General features: G+C 31.0%; 2 protein-coding genes across 2 annotated transcripts; one reads left to right on the forward strand and one right to left on the reverse strand.

The window, feature by feature from the left end:
* Positions 1-1,049: 1,049 nt before the first annotated feature.
* LOC148563108 (uncharacterized) lies at positions 1,050-2,509 on the reverse strand. Its single transcript, XM_088491175.1, has 2 exons — positions 1,893-2,509; positions 1,050-1,515 (listed from the first exon to the last, which is right to left on the reverse strand). Exons 1-2 carry the CDS (start codon positions 2,507-2,509, stop codon positions 1,050-1,052), a joined length of 1,083 nt encoding a protein of 360 aa, XP_088347301.1.
* Positions 2,510-15,615: 13,106 nt separating this feature from the next.
* On the forward strand, positions 15,616-22,276 carry LOC107605478 (cytokinin dehydrogenase 7). The gene is made up of 4 exons (XM_016307369.3): positions 15,616-16,462; positions 16,745-17,020; positions 19,341-19,603; positions 21,798-22,276. Exons 1-4 carry the CDS (start codon positions 15,767-15,769, stop codon positions 22,126-22,128), a joined length of 1,566 nt encoding a protein of 521 aa, XP_016162855.1. The 5' UTR covers positions 15,616-15,766; the 3' UTR covers positions 22,129-22,276.
* The last annotated feature ends 1,310 nt before the right edge of the window (positions 22,277-23,586 follow it).

Genomic DNA, 23,586 nt, shown 5'->3' on the forward strand with positions numbered 1-23,586 from the left:
ATCCAGGATTGGGAACAAACTTTATGAAGTTAGCAAGCCTTGTAAGTTGTAACGGTCCCCTGTGATGCACCTTGCATAGGATGAGACAGATGATTTGTTGCAGGTTGACTGGTTGCTGGTGGGGTAGCAGCAGGTGGGGTTGTTACTACTTGATTGCTGCTTCCTGGAGTTGCCTTTTCTTGTTTGAAGGACTTCCTTTTAGAAGGGAGTTTTGGTTGTCTCACAGGAGAAGGCAAAACCTATTAGTGAAGACATGTATAATAGTTAGTAAAAGTGCATAAGAACATGCACATAATAAGCCTGAATGTCATTTAACTTTGTGAACCTGTTGAGAGTCATCGGTTTGTGACAATGGTGATTGACTGAGTTCAAGCTGAATTTCGGTGGGGGTTGTGGGACAAGGGTGGCTTCACCACCATTAGTAGCAGGGGATTGGATAGCAGCAGCCTCTGCAGTAGTAGCCTCAGTAGCAGCAGCAGCATCCTCATCAGCAACTCTCTTTAAACAGTTTCTCTTGGTGTGTCCTGATTCACCGCAATAGCGACATTGACCTTTTTGATAAATTCTTTTCATCTTGGTTCTCTGCTTTTTACTCCCACTTGCCTCTTCATCTACATCCTTTCTTCTTTTTTTCGTAAGTGGACTTGGCTTCTTTCTAAACTTTGGTGCTTGTGGTCTGTTATGAGGTGACTTTTCCCATAGGGCTTGACCTGGAATTGGATTGATATGGAAGGCATATGTGTTATTATATGATTCCATTGTCAATCACTAATGACAAAACTCATCTGGTCTTCTACCAACCCTTGCCAATGCAGCACCAGCATGCACACACGGCATCCCTAAATAACATTAACACAACACCAAAGATTACCAATAATAAGCCAACAGTAACACCAGATACAAAAAAAAAATAACAAAGCAATTCATTGTAAAAGTATATCACCACTCAATTGCCAAAAACCACATGTGCAGAGCCTCTTTCCCAGATCAACAACCATGTTAGTTGGCCACCCATGAACCTCGAATTTCTCATATTCAGAGTCACCAGACTACATCGGGACCCAACTCTTTGACTCCTTCCTTATCTTTTCTAACCTGCTGCGCTGTATAGGTGGTAGAATCCCAGTGTTCGAACTAAGCTTGACTTTGTTCCTAGCGATGGCCCTCATTGCATACATTCTGACTTCTTCTAAGAGTGTAATGATAGGCTTGGCTCTAGCTTCCTTGATCCTTGAGTTGAAGACTTCACAAGCATTGTTGCAGATATTGTCTATTTTAGGTGCATTGCTGAAGAAAGCCCGGCTCCAAGAGTCTCTAGGCCACTTGTTCAAATACTCCCAAGCATCTTTGTTAACCCTCTCAATCTTTTTGATAATCTCAAGGAATCCATCTTGACTGGTGCACCTTGCACAATCCCATAGCAACCCTCTAAGCTGGAGATATTTCCACTGCTTATTGAAGTTCTTCCATAAATGCCACACACAGAATCTGTGTGTGGACACCTGGAAAAACCTCCTTAAAAAAGAAAACAGTGGTGAAATACTTGTTATCGAGCATCATAATAGTATCTATAGTTACATAAGTGACGTCATATTGGTCCCTTAAGTTTTATAAGTGACATCAAAATGGTCCCTGTTCTTTACATACATATCAGTTCATTATATGTATAGCAGTTCATCAAGCAGTAGTCGATCTACTAAGTAAAGCAGTAGTTCATTATATACACAGCAGTTCAGAATATATAAGCAGTTCATTCTATTCTCACAGCAGCCAATACAAATTATACAATAACAAATGGATTTCTAAAACGTACTTTCTTCATATCTGATATGAAACAGAGCTTGTTTTACTTATAATCTCCCAAGTCTTGATGAAGTAATTCCAAGAACCACCTCCAGTTTTCAGTATTTTCAACATGGACAATTGCATATGCAATCACATATATGTGATTGTGTGCATCTTGTCCAATGGCAGACAAGATCTGATCACCATGCTGGGTCTTCAGAAAAGCTTCATCCAAGCCTATGAGGGGTTTGCAGCCAGCCAGAAATCCCTTCTTACACAGATCCAAGCAAATGTACATATTCTCAAATATTGGTTCATCATCAGGGTTGGGCTGAGGGATAACTCCAACTGTGACAGTGGAGCCTGTGTTACTCTTAAGCAGTGTGAGCCCATAATCCCTCACCATCCCATACTGGGCAGCAGCATCACCATACACGACATCCCTGGCATCTCCTAAGGCCCTAGTCAGTGAACACTTGCTTAGATCCAAGTCACATTTTGTCTTAAAATACTGAGCAGCCTCACAATGTCTTAGATTAGGATATTTCCGTAGTTTCTTCACCAATTTTCCGGCTAGCCACTTCCTATTAGCCAGTCTGTTTTTAGTTTTCCTTGCACAAGTGTGATAATCCATGAACGTCTTGATCTGCCAGCAATTGTTCTCAGTGATGTTAGCAGCATACACAAGCCAGCCACAGTTCTCATCCTTATACACTACTCTCATTCTTCTTAAACCAAATCCTCCAACCTTCCTATATACAATATTCACGTACAGCCTCTTTGAAATCCATCTTTGTAGTGAATGTCATTCCAACCGCAAGCCTAAGCTCCCTAAACCTACCTCCATCTCTAAATACAGGGAAGACCTCATCTGAATCAATCTCCTCCAACTCATCCTCAGAGTTTGGAGGAGTCTTCATTTCTTCTAAGTGCCATGAGTCTCCACCGTCAGATTCCTCATAACCTTCATCTTGGGCAGCATGATACGCTCCCATTGAGCAGAACTTAGGAATTGGTCCAAAAAAAAGTGCATCATCCTCTGAGTCTGAGTCAGCACACACGGGACCATCATCCTCAACCATTACAACCCTCTTTTGTTTAGTAGGTTTCTTATCTATCCTGGTTCTGAATTTCACATTTGTCTTTTTCTTTCCTGCTGATCTCTCCACAGCCACATCTTTCTCACTAGAAACCTCATCACCACTAGGCCGATATGGTTCATCCTCCTCGCTATCATTACTGGCTTGACTATCTGAGGAATCCTTTGAGCTAGACAATGACACACATTCTGTTTGGGGCTATTTTCCCTTACCATTACGTCTTGCAGTAGTTCCACCAACAGTTGCTCTTGTCAGTGGCCTCCTTTCATATTGTGCTAGTGCTGCAGATTTTACATTCTTAGACCCTCTCTTTGGTACACTAGACTTCTTGGTCTCTTTCAATTTCGACCATGATTTAGGAATTGCAGTGGGTTGAGACATTTTTTTGGTGGATTTTTGGGCTTGGTTTTATTGGGTTGAGCCACTGTTTTTCGGGGTGGATTGGGCTTAGACATAGGAGTTGCAGTGGGGTGGGGGTGTATTTTTTTTTGCTGGTTTACTAACAGAAATTGAAATAGGTGGGAGCTTTGTAGTGGAGACTGTTTTTTGGGTGGGAATAGTGGTGTCATTTGGTGCAGAGGTTGGAGTAGAGGTTGTTGTGGTAGGAATTGGTTCGGCATCATCATTGGTGGTGGGGTTTGAGGGTGGGAATCAAGTCCTGTATCACCATCAGCTCCTTGCCTTTAGATGAGACTGGCTCTGCTTCTTCAATGTACAGAGGTTTTGAGACTCCATGTTCGTAGTACACATGAATAACCCCCTTATTTTGCTAAGCAAGGTAACACATTTCCAAGAGCTCCTTGTCATCTGTTATAGCCCTTAGACCATTTTGCAAAGGCCTATTAGGCACCAGCCACCATGTTTGAGACATCTTGTCATATCCAAGATTCTTGTGGTAGTCTCGGATAAAGAAGACATCTAGTTTGTCTATATCAACTCAGAAACCTCTCCACCATTGTAAGTCATACCTCCATCAATATCTGTGATGAATGATCCTCCATGGTGAAATATGATGGTAATTAAATCATCACCTATCTGCAATTTTAAAATTTTTTTTGTTATATTAGCTTCAATAACTTCAACCACATTACTAACTTACTAACTCCATAACTAAAACTGTAACTGCAGCAAACCCTTGGACATAAAAAACAAATTCTCGTCTTAACAAAAACTCCCTAATCAGTATATAATCTTGTTGGCCTAACCACTAAAAAACCTACTTCTGATCAAATCCTAGCAAGTATCCCAAAACACAAGCATACATTCCGACACAAAACACTCGAAGAAAACGTTTTTGCCCCTTGTAAATATTAAAATAGAATTTCTAAATGCACTTTCTAAATCTGATTCTTGATAGCATTGTGAATATATTCAATCACATAAAATAATTTATTTTAAAATTTAAATTAATAAATAAATAATTATATATCATACCAGTTCAACAGCCAAAATACTAATTAAATTTCTCCACCTAACCTTTATATACCATTTTGTTAAAAGAAGGTCAGAAGTCAATGTTATTAGTATTATTATTAATTATTTGTTACTAATAAGAAAAATATAAATTGAGCATTGCATGCTTTTCAACAGAAACACTAAATATGATGCATCTGGCTAAATCAGATCGATATCAAAGAGCAACCAGCTTATTATATATTATTTTTGTGTGTTGTTATAGGAATTTCGCAAGCTCTGACCCTTCTTATAACAATATTATATATAATTAATATAATGTCAAAATTATTAATGGCAAAGTCAAGAATCAAAACATATATATGCACACTACAATATTATTTTGAATATTTTATAAACTGACACGTTTATAAAAAGTAATTGAAGCAAGAAATGTCTGCACACAATATACGTATTATAGACTTAGTCAAGTAATTAATAACAAATCCTCTAATAATATAATATATAATTAGTCCAATTCAATTTTGTCATTGTTTCACTTTTTTTTTAAATAATAAACATCATTTTTAAAGTTATTCATATCAAATATTTAATTATATTAATCTTACTTAAAATTAATTCTTCTTATAAAAATGGCATTTTTATACTATTTAAATAGGAAACATGGTGTTTTATGCTTAATATAAATCAACAACAGAAACACTAATGGCATTTTTTTTTTCATTCATCCGATGCATTTTGATTGGCTTTTCTTATATAAAATGTAACATGTGATGAGACTAATTCCAAAATAGTTTATAAGATTTTTATTTTATTTAAATATGCCAAAGGCACTCTCCTATTCTAATATTTTTAGTGACTTATTTGATGAAAAAAAAAAAAACACACACTTAAAAAATAATCAGAACATTTGAATTTGTCAAATAATTAAGGAGTAATTTTAATATAAAGTTCTGGTGATATAAATACTTAGTTTAGTGTTGGGTACTTATGTTGAGTTGCAAACACATATAATGCACGTCTATAACCAATTTAGTTCTAGAACATGTATGTGCAAAACTTAGAAGCTATAGTTGACTTTTGACTTTTTAATAATTTGTTTAAATGTTGACTAAGATAGTGAGATTTATTTTGTTTTCAGAATATTACACATAACTAATGTTTATACATTAATCAAATATATCTTACATAACTAATTAAAGTCTTTCTAACGCCAATGATTTGCATCGTCTTTTTCTTTGACATTGACGATAATAAAGTTTAAACTTCATATATATATAATTTTAAATCGTCCCAATTAATATTATTATTAGTGAATTTATGGATTATGTCTCTTAGCTTTCCTCAATAAATTTTTAAAAGATAACATCAATAATAAATTTAATTTTTAAAAGATAACATCAATAATAAATTTAATTTTAACTAATATATATATGGTGAATTCTATCCAACCCCCTCTAAAATAACATGTAAGTTACCCTTCATGATGTGTCACATTTTAATTGGTCATTACTTAACTATAGTTGGGTTATTTTGTAATTTATTATTTGAGATGGGTAATTGTATAATTTCTTAAAATATTAAAATTCTACTCCATTAATTGAAGCACGTTCTCACACAATCTCTTTCTACAGTGCATCATTTCTTAACGGGTCGTTGAATTCCCATGGCTCGTAACTTCCCTGTTCTTCCCAGTATAGCCAACGCGGACTTCATTGCTATCTCTTGTCCTCTCACTCAATCCCCACCCTTCTTCTTTTTTTTTTTTTTTTTTTGCCATGAATCACTCTTTACCAACATCAACATCATTAATGGTAATCACTCTTTACCAACATCAACATCATTAATGGTTAGTTCGGTTATTAAATTTTTTCATTAAAAAAATATTTATTTATTTAATTACAAGATGGAATATATATTCATATTTAAAATATAATATAATAAAATAAATCTATTTAAAATACTTAAAAGTATAATTAAAATCATGAATATATAAATATAATAATAAAATTTGTACTCTAAACAAGTAAACATATTTTTTATCATACATAAATTATTTAAAAAATAAATATATTATTAAAATTAATAATACAAATTTAAAATAATAAAATTCAATTTTTTACTGTATTTGTTATAATATTTTTATTCTTTTAATTTACAATTTATTAGTACTTTATTATTTAATTAATGATTAAACAAATTATTTTTATAAAAAATTATGTTTTGTATTATCTTATAGAAGAGACCAATATATTAGTTTAAAAAATAAAGTAAAAATGAAATTTTAAATAAAAAATATTTAATATTAAAATTTTTAAATATAAAAATAATTTGTATAAATATTTAAAAGATAAATATAAAATATATGCATAAAATAAATAAAACAGATAAAATGGAAGTACTCATGAGAAATAAATAATTATTTTTGTCTCCTTTATTTATTTTAAACATGTATTTTATATTTATATCCTGAATATCTATATAATTTGCTTTTGTATTTAAAAATTTTAATATTAACTATTTTTTATTTAAAATATCATTTTTACATTAATTTTTAAATTAGTATATTGGTCTCTTCTTTAAGATTATACAAAAAATATTTCTCATGAAAATAATTTGTTTAATCATTAATTAAATAATAAAATATTAATAAATTAAAAATTAAAAGAATAAAAATACTATAAAAATTACTTGTAAGAAAGTTGAATTTTATCATTTTAAATTTGTGTTATTAATTTTAACAATTTATATTTTTTTAAATAATTTATGTATGATAAAAGATATGTTTACTTGTTTAGAGTACAAATTTTATTATTATATTTGTATATTCCTGATTTTAATTATACTTTTAAGTACTCTTAATAGATTTATTTTATTATATTATATTATATTTTACATATGAATATATATTTCATATATTATTTTTAATGAAAAAAATTTAATAACCAAACTAACCATTAATTCTATTGGTAAGGAATGATCCATGGTAAAAAAAAAAAAAGAGATTGAGTGAGAGGACATGAGATAGCAATGAAGTCGGTGCTGACTATACTGGAAGTCGGTGCTGACTATACTGGGAAGAACGAAGAAGTTCCAAGCCATGGAAATTCAACGACTCGTTAAGGAATGATGCACTGTAGAAAGAGATTGCGTGAGAACGTGCTTCAATTAATGGAGTAGAATTTTAATATTTTAAGAAATTATACAATTACGCATCTCAAATAATAAATTACAAAATAACCCAACTATAGTTAAGTAATGACCAATTAAAATGTGACACATCATGAAGGATAACTTACATGTTATTTTAGAGGGGGTTGGGTAGAATTCACCTATATATATATATATATATATATATATATACATCATTTTCTCTTATTAAAATAAAAAGAATTAAATTTTAATATAGTGATAATATAAAATATTTTAAATAATTATTTAATTATATATTCAATTTTTTAATAATTATTCAGATGTAATTAATATAAAAAATAATTATTTTTATTAGTATAATATTATATAATTAAATATACATATAATGTTGTTTTATTCTCACAATGTGTTAGAATTAAGTTCAAATAAAAAATAGTAGTTAGAATTCAAATGTTACGCCAAGTCATATCCTCGTATAGGAGGAATACTATGAAATACAACCATAATATTTACGACCCTAAACCACAGTAATATGGCGCTAGTAAGAATAATATAATAATATTCTTATTTTTGTTATTATTATTATTTTTATTATTAGCAGCATGACAACATTCCTAGTATTCATCATTATTGTCTCCTATTTTGAGCACATGCATACCGTAATTCTGTTATGGTACATTGCTTTCCAGTTTTCACATTAATTACGAGGATATCAAAATTTTCAATAAAAAATTCCGACAGATAACACTGTTTATTTTGTTTTTTCTCATATCTGATCTAAAGAAAAATAAATTCTAACCGTTTTATTATTTATTTTCTTTCAAAGAACTGATCAAATTTAATCAGGGGTGGGGCTACTACATATTTTTAAGGGGCCAAATTTTATGGACAGAAAGAATTATATATAGTCATCAGTTAAGAGTTGAAGAAAAACTGTTAAAAAGTACTATGGTTGAGCGATTTAATTATTTTAAAAATTTTATAAATATATTTTTAGAAAACTATTGTATAATATACACTGTTATATGATATATATATATATATTTTCCTTATTACTTATGTATATTTTCCTTATGTTATTCTCTTTGATAATCTTATATGCATTTGTGTATTTTCATTATTTTAGGTAGAAAATTTGAAATCGTTGACAGGAGCCAAATCTTCCTCATTTGGTCTACGTGAATCACAAAATAATTGAAGGAGTGTCATCGTATTATAAAATATTTTGACACTTTAAATTATGAAAACTATCTATAATTTTAAGAATTTTGTTATATTTAAAATTATTTAGCACGTACATACATGAATTGTTTTTTTTTTTTTTTTTATCAAAGATAGGAGACTCGAACTTGCAACCTCTTAATTGAGTATGGGGAGATTATGTCATTTGAACTATAACTCATTAGCTAGACTTATAATGTGTATAATAGACTAGGATCCCGCTAGGGAGACAATAGACTATTTGTACAATGTGTACAATGGGCTATTGAGTTACAAAATGAACATCTCTCATACCATCTAGAATAACCATCCGAGTACATCTTCCCAAAAACATAAACTGAACTCTTGATCTTTTGGATCTAGCGCTCTAATACCATATCATGATACCACTCATCCCAAAAACTTCAGCTGATGAAAAAAAGTAATACTAATGATTATATCTCTAATACTCCCTAACCTCCATTGTACACATTGTATAAATATTTCATTGGCTCCTCGTACTTTTCCAATAGACTAATAATACTTACTCTCTGTAGATACATGAATTATGAATTTGATGGCCAATAAATTAGATCTTTGATTATATAAATATTTTGATGTAAAAAATTTTATTGAGATAGAAATGAGTATATTTGATTTGAAACAGAAAAAATTAGCAATATAATAGAGAATAATATCAACAACGGTTTGAAACTTTCAAAATTAAAAAATTGTTTAAAAGTGCAGTTATATATATATATATATAAAACAGAAATTAGTAATTTAAATATTGTTTCGAACTGTCGTTAAATATAGCAGAAAAAACACCCTATCAATGCTATAAATTACGACAATTTAATATTTTTAAAATCGTCGCAAATTATTTAGCGACCTTTTTGTTTGAAACTGTCATTAAGTGAATTGGTGATTTGGTGATGCTCAAATTGACAATAGAATTATAATCATAGTGAAAATTTTAGTAAAAGTTAAAACCGTCATTATGCAGTGAAAAAAAATTATCACAAAAGTACTATTTTATTATAATGAAAAAAAAAGAGAAAGAAAAAGGAATGACTGATTAGGATTTTTTTTATTATGGTGATTTAGAATTTTGTTTCAATAAAAAAAATTATACCACAATTAACACTATCAATATAAAGAAAGTGGGCAATACTTTTCATTCTAAAAGAATTATATTATAGGACTAACAGTCAAAATAAGAAAAAAAAAGAAAGAAATTAACTAATTTATATATCTTTTACAAAATTAAAGAAGGATAATAAAAATGAAATTTTTGATTATTTACAAGATTTTTTTCATTTTAGAATAAGTAGTTATTATTAAGTATAAATTAATGGATCGTTACGTTATAATAGTTTCAACTCTATTGTTGTTTAATTTTCTCTAAATTATATTATATTATTATTTTCTCAATTATTATACCTTTGAAAGTGTAACTTTGCATTATCTCATCCATCTTAATAAAAAACATCCTAACATGCTTTTTCAGCTTCTAAATAACTCAAATATAAGTTATTTCTGTTGACTTGTAATTTAATTTTGTTTGCTTTTAATTTTACTACTCTTAGCAGTTCGTTGTAGTTGCAGCAAAATACGATTCTTTATTATTAATAGTATTGACATTAATAAAACCATTAATTTAATAATTCAATGTGTTTAAAAAAATTCTAATTCTTTCTATGTGGCTATTTATCATTCTCTAGTAGTGAAGACTCTTTTTTCGTGCAACAATCGATTTCAACAAGCCTAGCTACCAACTAACTTGGGTTGGTCGAGTGGTCAACTCACTCGTCCGTTTAAGCAAGTGTCGAGGGTTCGAATCCCGTTTTGTGCATACAGCAACTCATTGGCCAGTAGCAGACCCTTAAGTACAGCTCCGATCCACGACAGATTAGGCCTTAACCTGTCGGATTAGGGGATACCATAGACAAAAAAAAAAAAAAAAAAAAAAAAAACAAGCCTAGCTACCTGGAGAAATTAAATTAAATTCATAATAATCCATAATAGAATAATGTACACATAATTAATAATGCATCTATTCTATAACTATAATAAGTGACTAATAGAATGTCAAATGATATCATTTCTTATTAGTGATTAATTCAGTCTTATTACATGCCATCCAATCACTTTTCATAATCTTGGTATAACCTCATAACTAAAAAAATCAATTAGAATGAAGATCAATGCTTTCTTGTCAAGGTTTCGAAATAAAAAAACAAAAAACAAAACAATGCGTCGTCACCTGATAAAGAAATATCAACTAAGGTTTTGTGAATTATCAAATAATAAAATGATACTCACAAATCTGCTTGCGCAACTAACAGCATATGTGGGAGCGGAGCTAGATTAATTTTCAGAGAGAAACAAAAAAAAAAAATTATTACTAACAAAAAATAAAATAAAAATTTTAAAGAGGATTAAACTAAAGAATAATACTAAAGAATTAAACCTATAACAAGTAATTTTAATTCAGTCAATATTATAACAAGTTGTTAAATAAATTTAATATGAAGCCTATTAAAAAGAATTGTTGTTGGATATAGATTTCAGACATTTTTTTAGTTGAATTTTGAATTTTTTTTTAATTTTCAAATTTTTTTATATTAAAGATTAGCTACAATATTAATTGTGTAATGTTGGCTTCGATGTTATGCAATAATTAAGAGAAATTATATTTGCAAGAAGACATTGGCTTGCCCTTGCCAAAGGTTGCTAGTTCTAGCCACAAGGGAGAATATAGAGAAGTAAATGCGTGTAGGGATAAATTTGTCAAGAGAAAGTATGGAAAAATAATTACATCTATGAACAATTTGAATAATAATTTAAAATTAGAAGGAAAATTATAGTTAAAATTCAAATTTTAAAATTTTAAAATTTAAAACATTAAGATTTGTAGCTAAACACATTTTCACTTCAGACGGTTACTCTTAATATTATATTTTCTTTCTAACTTCTAATATTTCCTTTCATCGTCGTAGTCTCACTTAAATAAGATTTTTCCTAATTTGTGTTCGTAAAAATATCAAGAAAGGTGAAATCTTGAGAGTTTTTGAGATTATTCTTGAAAACAAGAATAAGACGAAGAAGGGAAGCTTGGTGATGAATAACGTTCTTAGTGGTGGAGGGTTGAATTTCAAGGCGGGGATAGAGCATTTTTGCGGACACCTTGGAGGAAGAGCAATTATCGACGGTGTTGGAAAAGGAATGAGACTCACTGAGTATGACCTTGAGCCGGCGAGGATGGCGCTGCACCGGTAGAGGAACACGTCGACCGGTGGATTGTGGTACGTCCGGTCACGCTGCACCAGCCCTGGACAGCCTCTTTCGCGCTGCCCACCCGTCGCCGGTCGTGCAGCCTCCCCCGTAGACCACTGCGTTCATCGTTCTAGCGTCACCATCCGCGACAGATCCGATCAACATACAGGGACGTATGCGGTTACGGGAGCTTGATCATGGTTGCTTCTTCTGTTCATTCATCTCCTTCTTATTCTACTTTAATGGCCAGTTTAGGATGGTCATTTTAGTAGGTATGTGGATAGTTATTTTAAATCTTATGTGCATGATTATTTTGATTGGATTTAATTTAGTTATATATAATTAAAATTTGTTGGATGTTCAATTTATTAGGTATGCGAATGATTATTTTTATCCTTAAGTGGATGGTTATTTTGACTATGAGTCAACTACGCCGGTGGCGGTGTGTGGCAAGCCAAGCAGCAACGATGAGGTGGGATGATTATTGATGAAGGTGGGAGTGATAGCCATTTAAGAAAGAAGAGGGTATTGAAGTAAAATATTTTGATAAATTAGGGTTTGAGATGGTTATATTTTTAGAATAACTGAGTAAAATTTTTTATTTAGATAATTTGTAGAATATTTTTTATTTTTTATATGTATTTTGACTAAATCTGCAGCCCATTATTCACATTATTTATATTCTTCGTTGTCTCCCTAACAAAATTTATTTGTCAATCGTAGTCACAATTTATAGTTTGACTATTAAAGTATTAATACATTTTATAACTTATCCTTCTGTAGGTATTTCGATCTAATAAAAAAAAAAAGAAAAAGACAAATCGATTCCTAACTTTTTGGTTCGCAGATATTTAAGTTTTTGATGATTTAAAAATACATTAAAATTGTTGACCTCTTTAAAATTTGGAGAGTAAATAACCATTTCTAACCATGAAAGATTCGAATGCTGACATTTTTAACCATAAAAGATGGAAATTAAAAGTATACCCATAAAAGATAGACTTTTACAGACAAAATTATCCAAATCCTAAAAAATTAAATACAATTCCCAAATTACCCTCTAATATAACCTAACTTTAATCTTTAATTTTACTCTACACCACCATTTTTTCCAATTTCAAATCCTACCACCGCTCTCATCTCTAACTACTACCGTTACTACCGCCATCACCATTACCACCACTGCCATCACCACTTCTACTGCTCCTGGACACTACCCCAACACACGTTCAATTCCACCATCAGTATCCATTATCATCATCAATGAAGACGTAGAATACACACATCGTAAAACTCACCAAATCCAAAACTTTATTTATCTCCCGTACATTCTCTTCTGTTTTTATTAAAATCCAATCATAGATCCCATTTCATGTAAAAACAGAAAAAAAGAATTGCTTTGTTTTTTCCAAAATAAAAAAATACCCAAATAGCAAAGAGAAAGAACAATTAAAAGATTTCACCATTTTTCAATTTTTGTACCATTGACCTCGTTTTCTCCTTCACCTTATTCTTCATAATCCTCTTCTGATTTGGCTTCCTAAGCATTTCAACTCTTCTTCTGCCAGAAAGCTCTTTCTCTCCATGAAACACTCAAAACAAACTACATAACGGAACTGCAACCCCAATTCCCACAAAATACAGAACAACAACACTACATACCCACTTCAGTAAACACAACATAATGGTCGACGTGAACCAGAGGATAACTGGTCTAAATCCGGTCCACATAGCGGGCTTGTGTCGCCTATCGTCCCAGGCCGCATCCGTTCTAACCACTTCCGCACCATCCTTGCTCCCGGTAAAAAATGGCCTCCTTTCATTCTCTTCGCTCATCGATAAAGTTATAAAGTCTCTACGCAAGTCAGGTGTTCAGGTCCAATCGGGTCTCTCCGACGCTGAGTTCGCACGCGCCGAGACCGAGTTCGGTTTCGCCTTCCCACCAGACCTCCGTGCCATATTCGCTGCTGAAATTCCCGTGGACCCTGGCTTCTCCGATTGGCACTTCGCAGGTGACGGTGGTGGTGATGGTGATGGTGATGGTGATGGTGATGGTGGCAGTAATGTAATTGTGGATAAAAGTGGTGGTAGGGTTTGGGATTGGAGAAATAGTGATATGGGAGTAAAATTAGAGGTTAGAGTTAGGATATATTATGAGGGTAGTTTGGGAATTGTATTTAATTTTTTAGGATTAGGATAATTTTATCTGCAAAAGTCTATCTTTCATGGGTATAATTTTAATTTTCATCTTTTATGGGTAAAAATATCAGTGTTCGAATCTTTCATGGTTAAAAATGATTATTTTCTCAAATTTGGACATATCAATAGCTGAGTCTTAATTGTTTAATTTTAAAAACTCTCTCACGTGTGTATCCGTATGAACCAGATCAGTACAACGGGAGTTACGTTTTGATTTTTCCGCTGAGTCTGACAAACCCAACTGAACATGAGGGATTAATATGTCTAGATTTTGAAAATGTGAGAGATTTAAATGTATTTTCAAATCCTCGAGAACTTAAATATCTGCGGATCAAAAGGTCAAGCACCTATTTGTCATTTTCTAAAAAAAATACATTATTTTTTTGTCTGATTTACGGTAAAAAAAATTTCAACGATAAATTTAAGAATGAATATCCAATCCGACCCCTAATAAATATTTCGAAGGGACTATGAGATAAAAAAAAAATACCCTTTTCGCCACTTGATCTTTACTTTTATAAAACTGATTAATTTTTTTGTAAAAAAAAATATTAACAAAAAAACTAATCACTTTCATAAAAATAAAGATCAAAAATTAAAAAATATATTTTTTTTATTCAAAATTTCATTATCTTTCGAAATAATTATTAGAGGTTGTTTGAGATTTTTTTTTAAATTAAACTATAATTATTAAACTTCTTGTAGTGCTGGTTTGTTAGCGTAATGCTGGTTTGTTAGCATAAACTTAATGTCAACAGAATCATAAAAATAAAAAGTAAAACTCATCTACAGTTATTTTTATATTTAATATAAAATTAAAAATTATTATATAATTCTATAAATTTTTACCAAAAAATAAAATATTTTATGACTATGATGATACTAATTTTTATTTTATTTTAAATTTAAGGTTTAATTATTCTATCGAATTCTATAATTTTGCAAAATTTTTAATTAGGTCTCTATATTTTTTTTTAATTAGTTCCTGCATTAAATTTTTTTTTCAATTAGATTTCTCTTGGTAGTAATTGGCTTAATTGTATAGGACCCAATTAAAAAAAAAATTGGTACAAGAACTCAAATAAAAGAAAAAAAAAGTGTAGAGACTCAATTGAAAAATAAAATTGATGCAGAGACCCAATTAAAAGAAAAAAAAGTATAGGAACCTAATTGAAAATCTCGCGAAACTATAGAACCAACAGAGTAATTAAACCTAAATTTAATTATTTTATCAGTCTTTATAATTTTATTAAATTTATAATTAAATTTATATATTTTTTTAATTAAATTTTTGTATTATTTTTAATTTTATAAATTTAATAAAATTATAATTATTAATAGAATAATTAAATTTTTATTGTATTTATTTATTTCCGATCATCTTATGTTTTTAAAATAAATTATTTCCCTTTTTTATTACAAGAAGATTCCATGTAAATCCAAATCAGCCCCCTATTTAAACGCCACAACGCCACGCCAGAACCTCACATGCACCATTACCACACTCACACACACACAATACACAGAATACCCCAAGATCCAAACAAAGCCCAAAACAAAAACAAAATTAAAAAATAAAAAATATAATAATCAACAACCATTTCAGTGTTTCACTGTTTCACCGCTTACCGGCAAAAATGATAGCGTACCTGGAACACTTCGTTCACGGAAACGACGCCGAATCGAGGCAAGACGACACCGACGGCGACGTCGTTTCGTCCCTCGACGGCCTCGAAATCACAACAGCCACCGCCTCCGCCGGCAAAGACTTCGGCGGCACAAAATTCTCGAAGCCGCTCGCAGTCATCCGTCCATCCTCCGCCGTCGACATCGCTCGTGCCGTCCGAGCTGCGGCGGCCACGGCGAATCTCACGGTGGCGGCTCGAGGCAACGGTCACTCCATCAACGGCCAAGCCATGGCGCACAGAGGCTTGGTCCTCGACATGCGCGCCATGGAGAATCACTGTTTTCGTTTCGGTGCTGAAAACGGTAGCGGTGGTTTGCGATACGTCGACGTTCCGGGAGGGGCATTATGGGAAGACGTGTTGAAACGGTGCGTTTCGCAGTTCGGTTTGGCGCCGAGGTCGTGGACGGATTATTTGGGTTTAACGGTTGGGGGAACGCTGTCTAACGGCGGCGTTAGTGGACAGGCGTTCCGTTACGGACCTCAGACGGCAAACGTGACGGAGATGGAGGTTGTTACTGGGAGAGGCGAAACGGTTATCTGCTCTGAAAAGCAGAATTCGGAACTTTTCTTTGCCGCGCTTGGTGGTCTTGGACAGTTCGGTATCATTACCAGAGCTAGAGTCCTTCTTCAACAAGCTCCAGACATGGTGAATTTTTTTTTCTGATTTAATTTTTCTACATTATCAACGTAAAATATTTTAAACTATTAATATTTTTGCAGTGCACAAAAATTGGCTAATAATTATTTAAAATGTTGCTTACTACTGATAAAAAAATATTAATTAATATAAATTAAAATTGTTGCTCTCGATTGTTTTTATTTGAATAATAAAAAAAGAGTGAGTATAATGCATGAAGAAAACGTTTGAGGGACGTAAATGTGTGCATTTAATGTAATTTAAAATAAAAATTTTGTTTGTGATGGTTAGGTGAGGTGGATAAGGGTAGTGTACTCAGAATTTGAGGCGTACACAAGGGACGCGGAGTGGCTAGTGAGTTTGAGAGAAGGAGAAGGTTTTGACTACGTGGAAGGCTTTGTCTTTGTGAACAGCGATGACCCTTGCAACGGCTGGCCCACAGTGCCCATTCACCCTAACCAACGGTTCGACCCGGTTCGTCTCCCTTCCAACGCTGGACCCGTCCTCTATTGCTTAGAACTCGCCCTTCATTATCGTCACTCCCACCATCCTTCAACTCTTGATATGGTAATTAATTACTTCCCAATTCATTCAACTTCTCTTTGTTTTTCTTTTATATTAGGTCTTATTCTTGTGATACTTCATCTAAAATTTAAAATATGTATTGGGAATCTGCATCAGCATACAAGACAAAAAAAAAATACAAGTATTATTACTTTATATTATGACCGTGAAAAAAAAAGACAACTGTATTTGAGTTTAAGATTTAATAACTAATTTTGTGTTTTGAATTTTTATTTTTTTTAAATATTAATTTAAACTAATTCTTAGTTTAAAGGATATCTAAACTTTCAAAAAAATTATAAAATTTTAAATTTTTTTTATTTTTTAAAATTATTTTATTCTTTATTTAAAAAAAATAAACTTAATTGACGGTTTTTTTTTGTTTTATTTTTAATCACTCATTGTTAAATTTTTTTTTTTATTTTTAGTAATTAAACAAATCTTTATTCTTTATTTTATACGAATAATTAACATTTATAGATACCTACAAAGTAGATTTTAAAAAAACAAACTACATGCATTTTCTTTGAAAAAAATAATATTAAAACCTATAACTTTGTGTATTTAGTTATTATTAATTATCTCTAGCAACATGCCAAAGAATTATACCTCAAAAAATATAATTTCACCATTCTCACTTAGTAATTTTGAATTCAAGTCTCAAAAAAAAAATATCTAACAACGTATCATTCTCTATTTTTTTTTTTTTTTTAATAATACATTAGCATTGGCCGTTTTTCCCCTCTTTTAGCATGGTATATGATACACTTCGCTAGAAGTTATTTGTCTTTTAAACCCTTTTTATTAGGGGGGTCACAGGGGTCGGGCTAATAGTGGTGTCCCCCATAAGGGTACGAAGTCCCCCTTATGATACTAAGTTTTGACCTACTAAATATGAGGGCGCTTACTTTAATAAAAAATAACTTAACAATATCCAAAGATTAAAAATGAGTATTCCTTAATTCATTCAATAGCTTTTTTTTTCTTTTAAATTTATTAGTAATTTAATGAATTTCATTATAATTTGTATTAAAAATTAAACTATTAATAAATCTAGAAACTTAAAAGATAGTAATTATAAAAATGAATACTATACAATACTAGTGTGTTTTCAGAATTTTCAATTCGATTTTCTCCAAAATACTCAAATTAAAAAGACATTTTTTAATCTTTTATATGGAGTGTGAAACAGAGAGATACCCTTTACTTTAGAAAGAAAATAATAATAATAATAAAGTGGAGGTGCTAGAGAACCATTTTAGTGTGTGTGTGTCTCAAGTAAAAAGTCAAAACATGCAGAGTTCACCTACACGTGTACGAATTGGCACAGCATAACGTCACATTCTAACAGATCATTGTGTCATTGTGTGTAGTAACTAGTAAGTAATGTTGGGTTTAGCTTTTTGTGATTTCGATTTTCTAGAAAATTCTACTCTTTTTCTTTTCTTTTTATCTTTCCAACTTTCATTTTGATCTTATTTAGTACACGCATGGGTTATTTTGTCGTTAATTATAAATCTTTGATAGTTCGAAATAAGTTAAGTTAATTTTTCAATAAATTATTTTTAATTTTACTTTTAAGAAAATTATTATTATTATTAAAATGAACATATTTTTCTGGGTACGTAGTTTAATAAATGCAAATGGTTGTTCGTGAACTGAAAACTGACTACTCGGTCGTAATGTATCTTCCATTGGATTTTCTGACACAACACTTTCCCTAAGAAGCTTATGTTTTCTTTGTTCAAATTACCAAAAGGGACTTGTACCTTTATTAGCTATTAGCGTAAAAAGGGTAACGTAGGGTTTCTTTATAGGTGAGGTTAAAATGGTCATGTTACATCATTAGGTGCTGCATATTGCTCTGATCATTGAGATCTCCCTGACGTTACGGTCCCCACACAGTTCAGGAAATAGCCAAAAATAAGCCATCATTTTCTGCAATCTCTTGTAAAATAAATAAAACACTATTTATCAATTTTCTTTTTTCATGACGTAAATACCCTCCTCTATAAACTTTGCCACCTATGATATAATCTGTTGATATTCATTAATATTGAATTTATCCAAGGAAAAGTTTAGGACTATCAATTTTATTGAATTTTGGCCAGCATGTAACCAGCAGAGAAAGGTGAGTCATTGGATGAAATCTCACACCAATCTTACACCATTAAATTATTATTGATGACTATTTGATGGCTACTAATCACAAAAGTTGCTGGCCGTAATATTATTCTAATTATTCAATAAAATAAATATAATTAAATAATTGTATAAAATTTTTTGTTTTTTATTTTGTATTTTGTATTTTGTTTTGTGATAGGAAGTAGAGAAATTAGTTGGACGGTTGCGATTCGTGGAGGGTGTAAAGTTCGAAGTGGACGTGAGCTACATGGAATTCTTGCTACGTGTGAAGCGTGTTGAAGAGGAAGCAAAAGTAAAAGGGATATGGGATGCACCTCATCCATGGCTGAACATGTTTATATCAAAGTCCAACATTGCTGAGTTTGATCGTGAAGTCTTCAAGAAAATCATCAAGAATGGTGTTGGTGGCCCCATTTTAGTGTATCCCCTCTTGCGAAGCAAGTAAGTACTAAACTTTCATCAACTGTTACATATATTATAATTAATTTAACGAATATTTTTTACAACACAGACAAGAATTTCAATTTAACACTTAATAAATTGGTACATTCTAATTATTTGAATGATTTTATTTGACAAAATGACGAGGTTAAAAGATTCAAACAATGACAACCACCTTTGTGCATGACATGCAAGAGGAGATATAGGCCAAAAGGGTCCCATATAAGGGCACAAATTTGTGACCTGTAAATTGAGACTTTAGGTCACATTCACATTTATAAATCACCTGAGTGCTGAGCTCTATATATCTTTTGCTTCTTTGTAACGCCTTTTTTTTTTACTACGCTTTTAATTTTAAGTCCATGGACCACAAATTTAAACTTGGTAGTTAAGATTTTTAGGGTAGGTCTAATATTTTCTACTATTTTCTATTAAGGGTGAGGCCAAAATAAGTGGGACCAGTAACCCTAAAAGACTTCATCATCTTTTGGTCGTAAGGTAGTCTCAGTTGTTGGGTTTCATCATACTGACCGTTGTACCATATTTACACTGAATTTCTCCGTACATTATGATACACTTTACATCATCTAAATTTTCAAATATTTTTGGAGGTTAATTAATCAGAAGAGTTTCAAGTATACCGAGAATATCGATATTTCAGTTGTTTTAACTGTTGATTTGAATTATAAAAATTATATATAATATATATTAATTGAAATCAACGGTTAAAACAATTGGAACACCGGTGTTTTTCGATACACTTAAAATTTTTCCTAATTAATCAAGCTAAGTGCTATACTATTAATTTCATTATTATTGTATTTTTACTATTTTATAACCTCATAAGTCATAAGCATCACTAAGTCATTTAGATGGGTAATTTTAATTTATTTGTGAATTTTTGTTGAGTTTTGATAAAACTCCCATTTCTACTAACCCTAATAATAAAATTGAATTGCAACTCATTTTTACAATACCTATAAGAAGTAATATCTATTTTTTCTTTTAAAAATATATTAATATAAGATAAACACAAAAAAAAAAACTGAAAAGAAGAGATTGTGAGCCAAATTTGGTACATCTATCATATCACATCCATGATACATGTTCCAATGGATTGGGAAAAAAAATCTTAAAGACTAGGGTGAATAATGAAGAAACTAACTAGCTATAGAAAAAGGAAAAAAACAAGATATATATGTGTTCTCTTCAATCTTGCCATTTTATAAATTCTATGTCCCATCATCAAAGTATCTTTCAAAATGGGGTCAGTGGTTGCCAATTAAGAATGGACAAAGCAATATCTATTTTGCCAACCGGATTACAGTGACACCGGATTTTGTATATCATATGGTCTAATTAATATGTATGTATATATGGGGCTCTAGAAACGAGATTTAATTTTGGCAGACAAAAACAACAAAATCACTCTCTCTGGTTCCACACACACAGGGATTTAAATTTATAATTATAATGGTGCCCTATGCCCTTTTCTGGGGATTGGAATTTGCTTCCTCTTTTAAATTTTTAAGGGTCCCCCCCACCCCCTTTGCATTTATTTATCAATCATCAAAACACAAATCATAAAAGTCTTGCATCATATCATATCAATTTACATACAATAATTCTTGGATTTTATTATGTATATTAAGAATATAACTGTTTTTATTAAGTATTTTGGAAAAAAAAAATATATTTTTAGAATTTATTTTAAAATAAAGTGATTTTATATTTTATAATTATTTAAAATTTATGGTTAAGTACTGGTCAGAATTTAATAAAAATGCTGCCCCTAGCACTCTTCTTTATTTTAAAATAAAGTGATTTTATATTTTATAATTATTTAAAATTTAACAATAAAATTTCACAATATTCATTCCAAAAATAATTAATTTTGATATTTAAAAATTAATGTATTGAAATCAGACGACAATTAAATAGCAGCAAAATTGAGAATCTAAATTCAAACACATAGATAACTTTTTAGGAAAGATAATATAATTTATATAATCCAATAAGACCACTTGTATATTCTTTCTATAAAAAAAATAAAATAAAATAAAATAAAATAAAATAAAAATAAAAACCCAAAAGCATGAATTATATATCTTATAATTTACACAGTAATCTATAGTAGTTGATTCTTCTACCCTAATTGATTGTAATTAATTAAGTTGAAATTGATTATAATCAGGTGGGATAGTCGTCACTCGGTTATGGTGCCAGAAAGCAGTAACATATTCTACATAGTAGCATTGCTAAGATTTGTTCCAGCAGCACCAAAGGGACCACATGCTGAAATCTTAGTGGCACAAAACAATGCAATTATTCAATTGTGTTACAACAGAGGCTTTGATTTCAAGCTGTATCTTCCTCACTACAACTCACAAGAGAATTGGATGCGACACTTTGGGGATAAGTGGACAAGGTTCATTGATAGAAAGGCCAATTTTGATCCCTTGGCTCTTCTTGCTCCTGGCCAGAAAATTTTTTCCAGAATCCCCCAACCTTTGTCTATCACATAATAATTAATCTATTATTAATTATTTAGTATTAGCTGTTGCTTTTTCTAGCCATGTGTAATTTAGTTTTGGGCAAATTAGTTACACCGATTTCTCCTACAATTTTGTGAAATTTATCAGTGATATATATATCTTTTTTTTTAAGGTGAATGATATCCTACTTTTTCTAAAATAACATATAAGTTACTCTCTGAATATGTCATATTTTAATTGGGTGTATATTTTAACGTGAGTTACTTTAAACTCATGAGAGTTAATAATATTTTGGAAGACGGTGACGGCCAATAAGAACGATGATACTTAGGAGACACACCAACAAAGAAGTGGGGAGTAAAAGCAATTAGAGAGAGTTGGAGTACCTTTACCGAAAGAATGATTTGGGAAGAGAAAACAAGACACCCGATGAGATGGTGTTTGGGAGACGTAACGACGACGATGAAGGAGTACAATAGGGAGGAGTAAATCCAATTAGAGAGAGTTGGAGTACCTCTTTTTAGAAGAATAATTTGAGAAGAGAAAATAAGACGCCCAATGAAACAGTAATACTCGGGAGGCGTAATAACGACGACAAAGGAGTGGGGAGGAATAAACGCAATTAGAGAGAGTTTGAGTATCTTTTCTAGAAGAATGATTTGGGAAGAGAAAACGAAACACCAATGAGACTGTGATGCTTGGGAGGCGCAACGACCACGAAAGAATGGAGAAGGTAACTCAGGTTAAAATAAACACCCAATTAAAATGTGACACATCAGAGAGGATAACTTACTTTAGAGAGAGTATGATAACATTCACTTTTTTTTAATTATCTAAGTTTATATTAATTTTTCCTAAATCATTTTCACTAGAATGATTATTGCTGGTATATTTCATAAAATGTAGGAGTGTCAAGTGTATTATTATCTAAGAAAAAAGTCAATGTATGCTTTTAGAAATAGAAAAACAATAATGGGTTGAATTTTACTAAATCTCATTAATGTGATGAGCCAATTTAATTAACCCTTTATTAGGTTTTTTCTTTTTTAATTTTTTTGGAAAAGTATATGGAACCAAAAATAATCAGCCAAAAAGTAAACAAAACCGTTTAATTAGAATCATTTTTTGAATAATATGTTTGAAAACTGCTCCTAGGATTACGGAGCACAAACTAAAACCCGATTTTTTATGGAGCCAAAATATATTTTGGCTGGTTTTTGGCTTATATACTTTTGGTTCCCTAGTTGTTCTCAATTTTTTTTAGCCACTCTCTTCCTTTTGTTGTAATCTAGCTAGCGGTCATATTGTAAATCAATATTTTTATGGAGAAATTATTAATGTGAATTTTTGTCCTTGTTGAGTTGTCGATTAAGAATTTGATGGGCACAATAATATATCTGTATATTAATAATATATATTTTTATATAATGTAATTCTAAATTTAAATTAAATATACTTGGTTGATGCATGACAACTGTGATGTGTAAT

The sequence above is a fragment of the Arachis ipaensis genome, chromosome B6, assembly GCF_059453495.1.
Source record: "Arachis ipaensis isolate K30076 ecotype BB chromosome B6, ASM5945349v1, whole genome shotgun sequence".
In the NCBI taxonomy this organism is placed as follows: domain Eukaryota; kingdom Viridiplantae; phylum Streptophyta; class Magnoliopsida; order Fabales; family Fabaceae; genus Arachis; species Arachis ipaensis.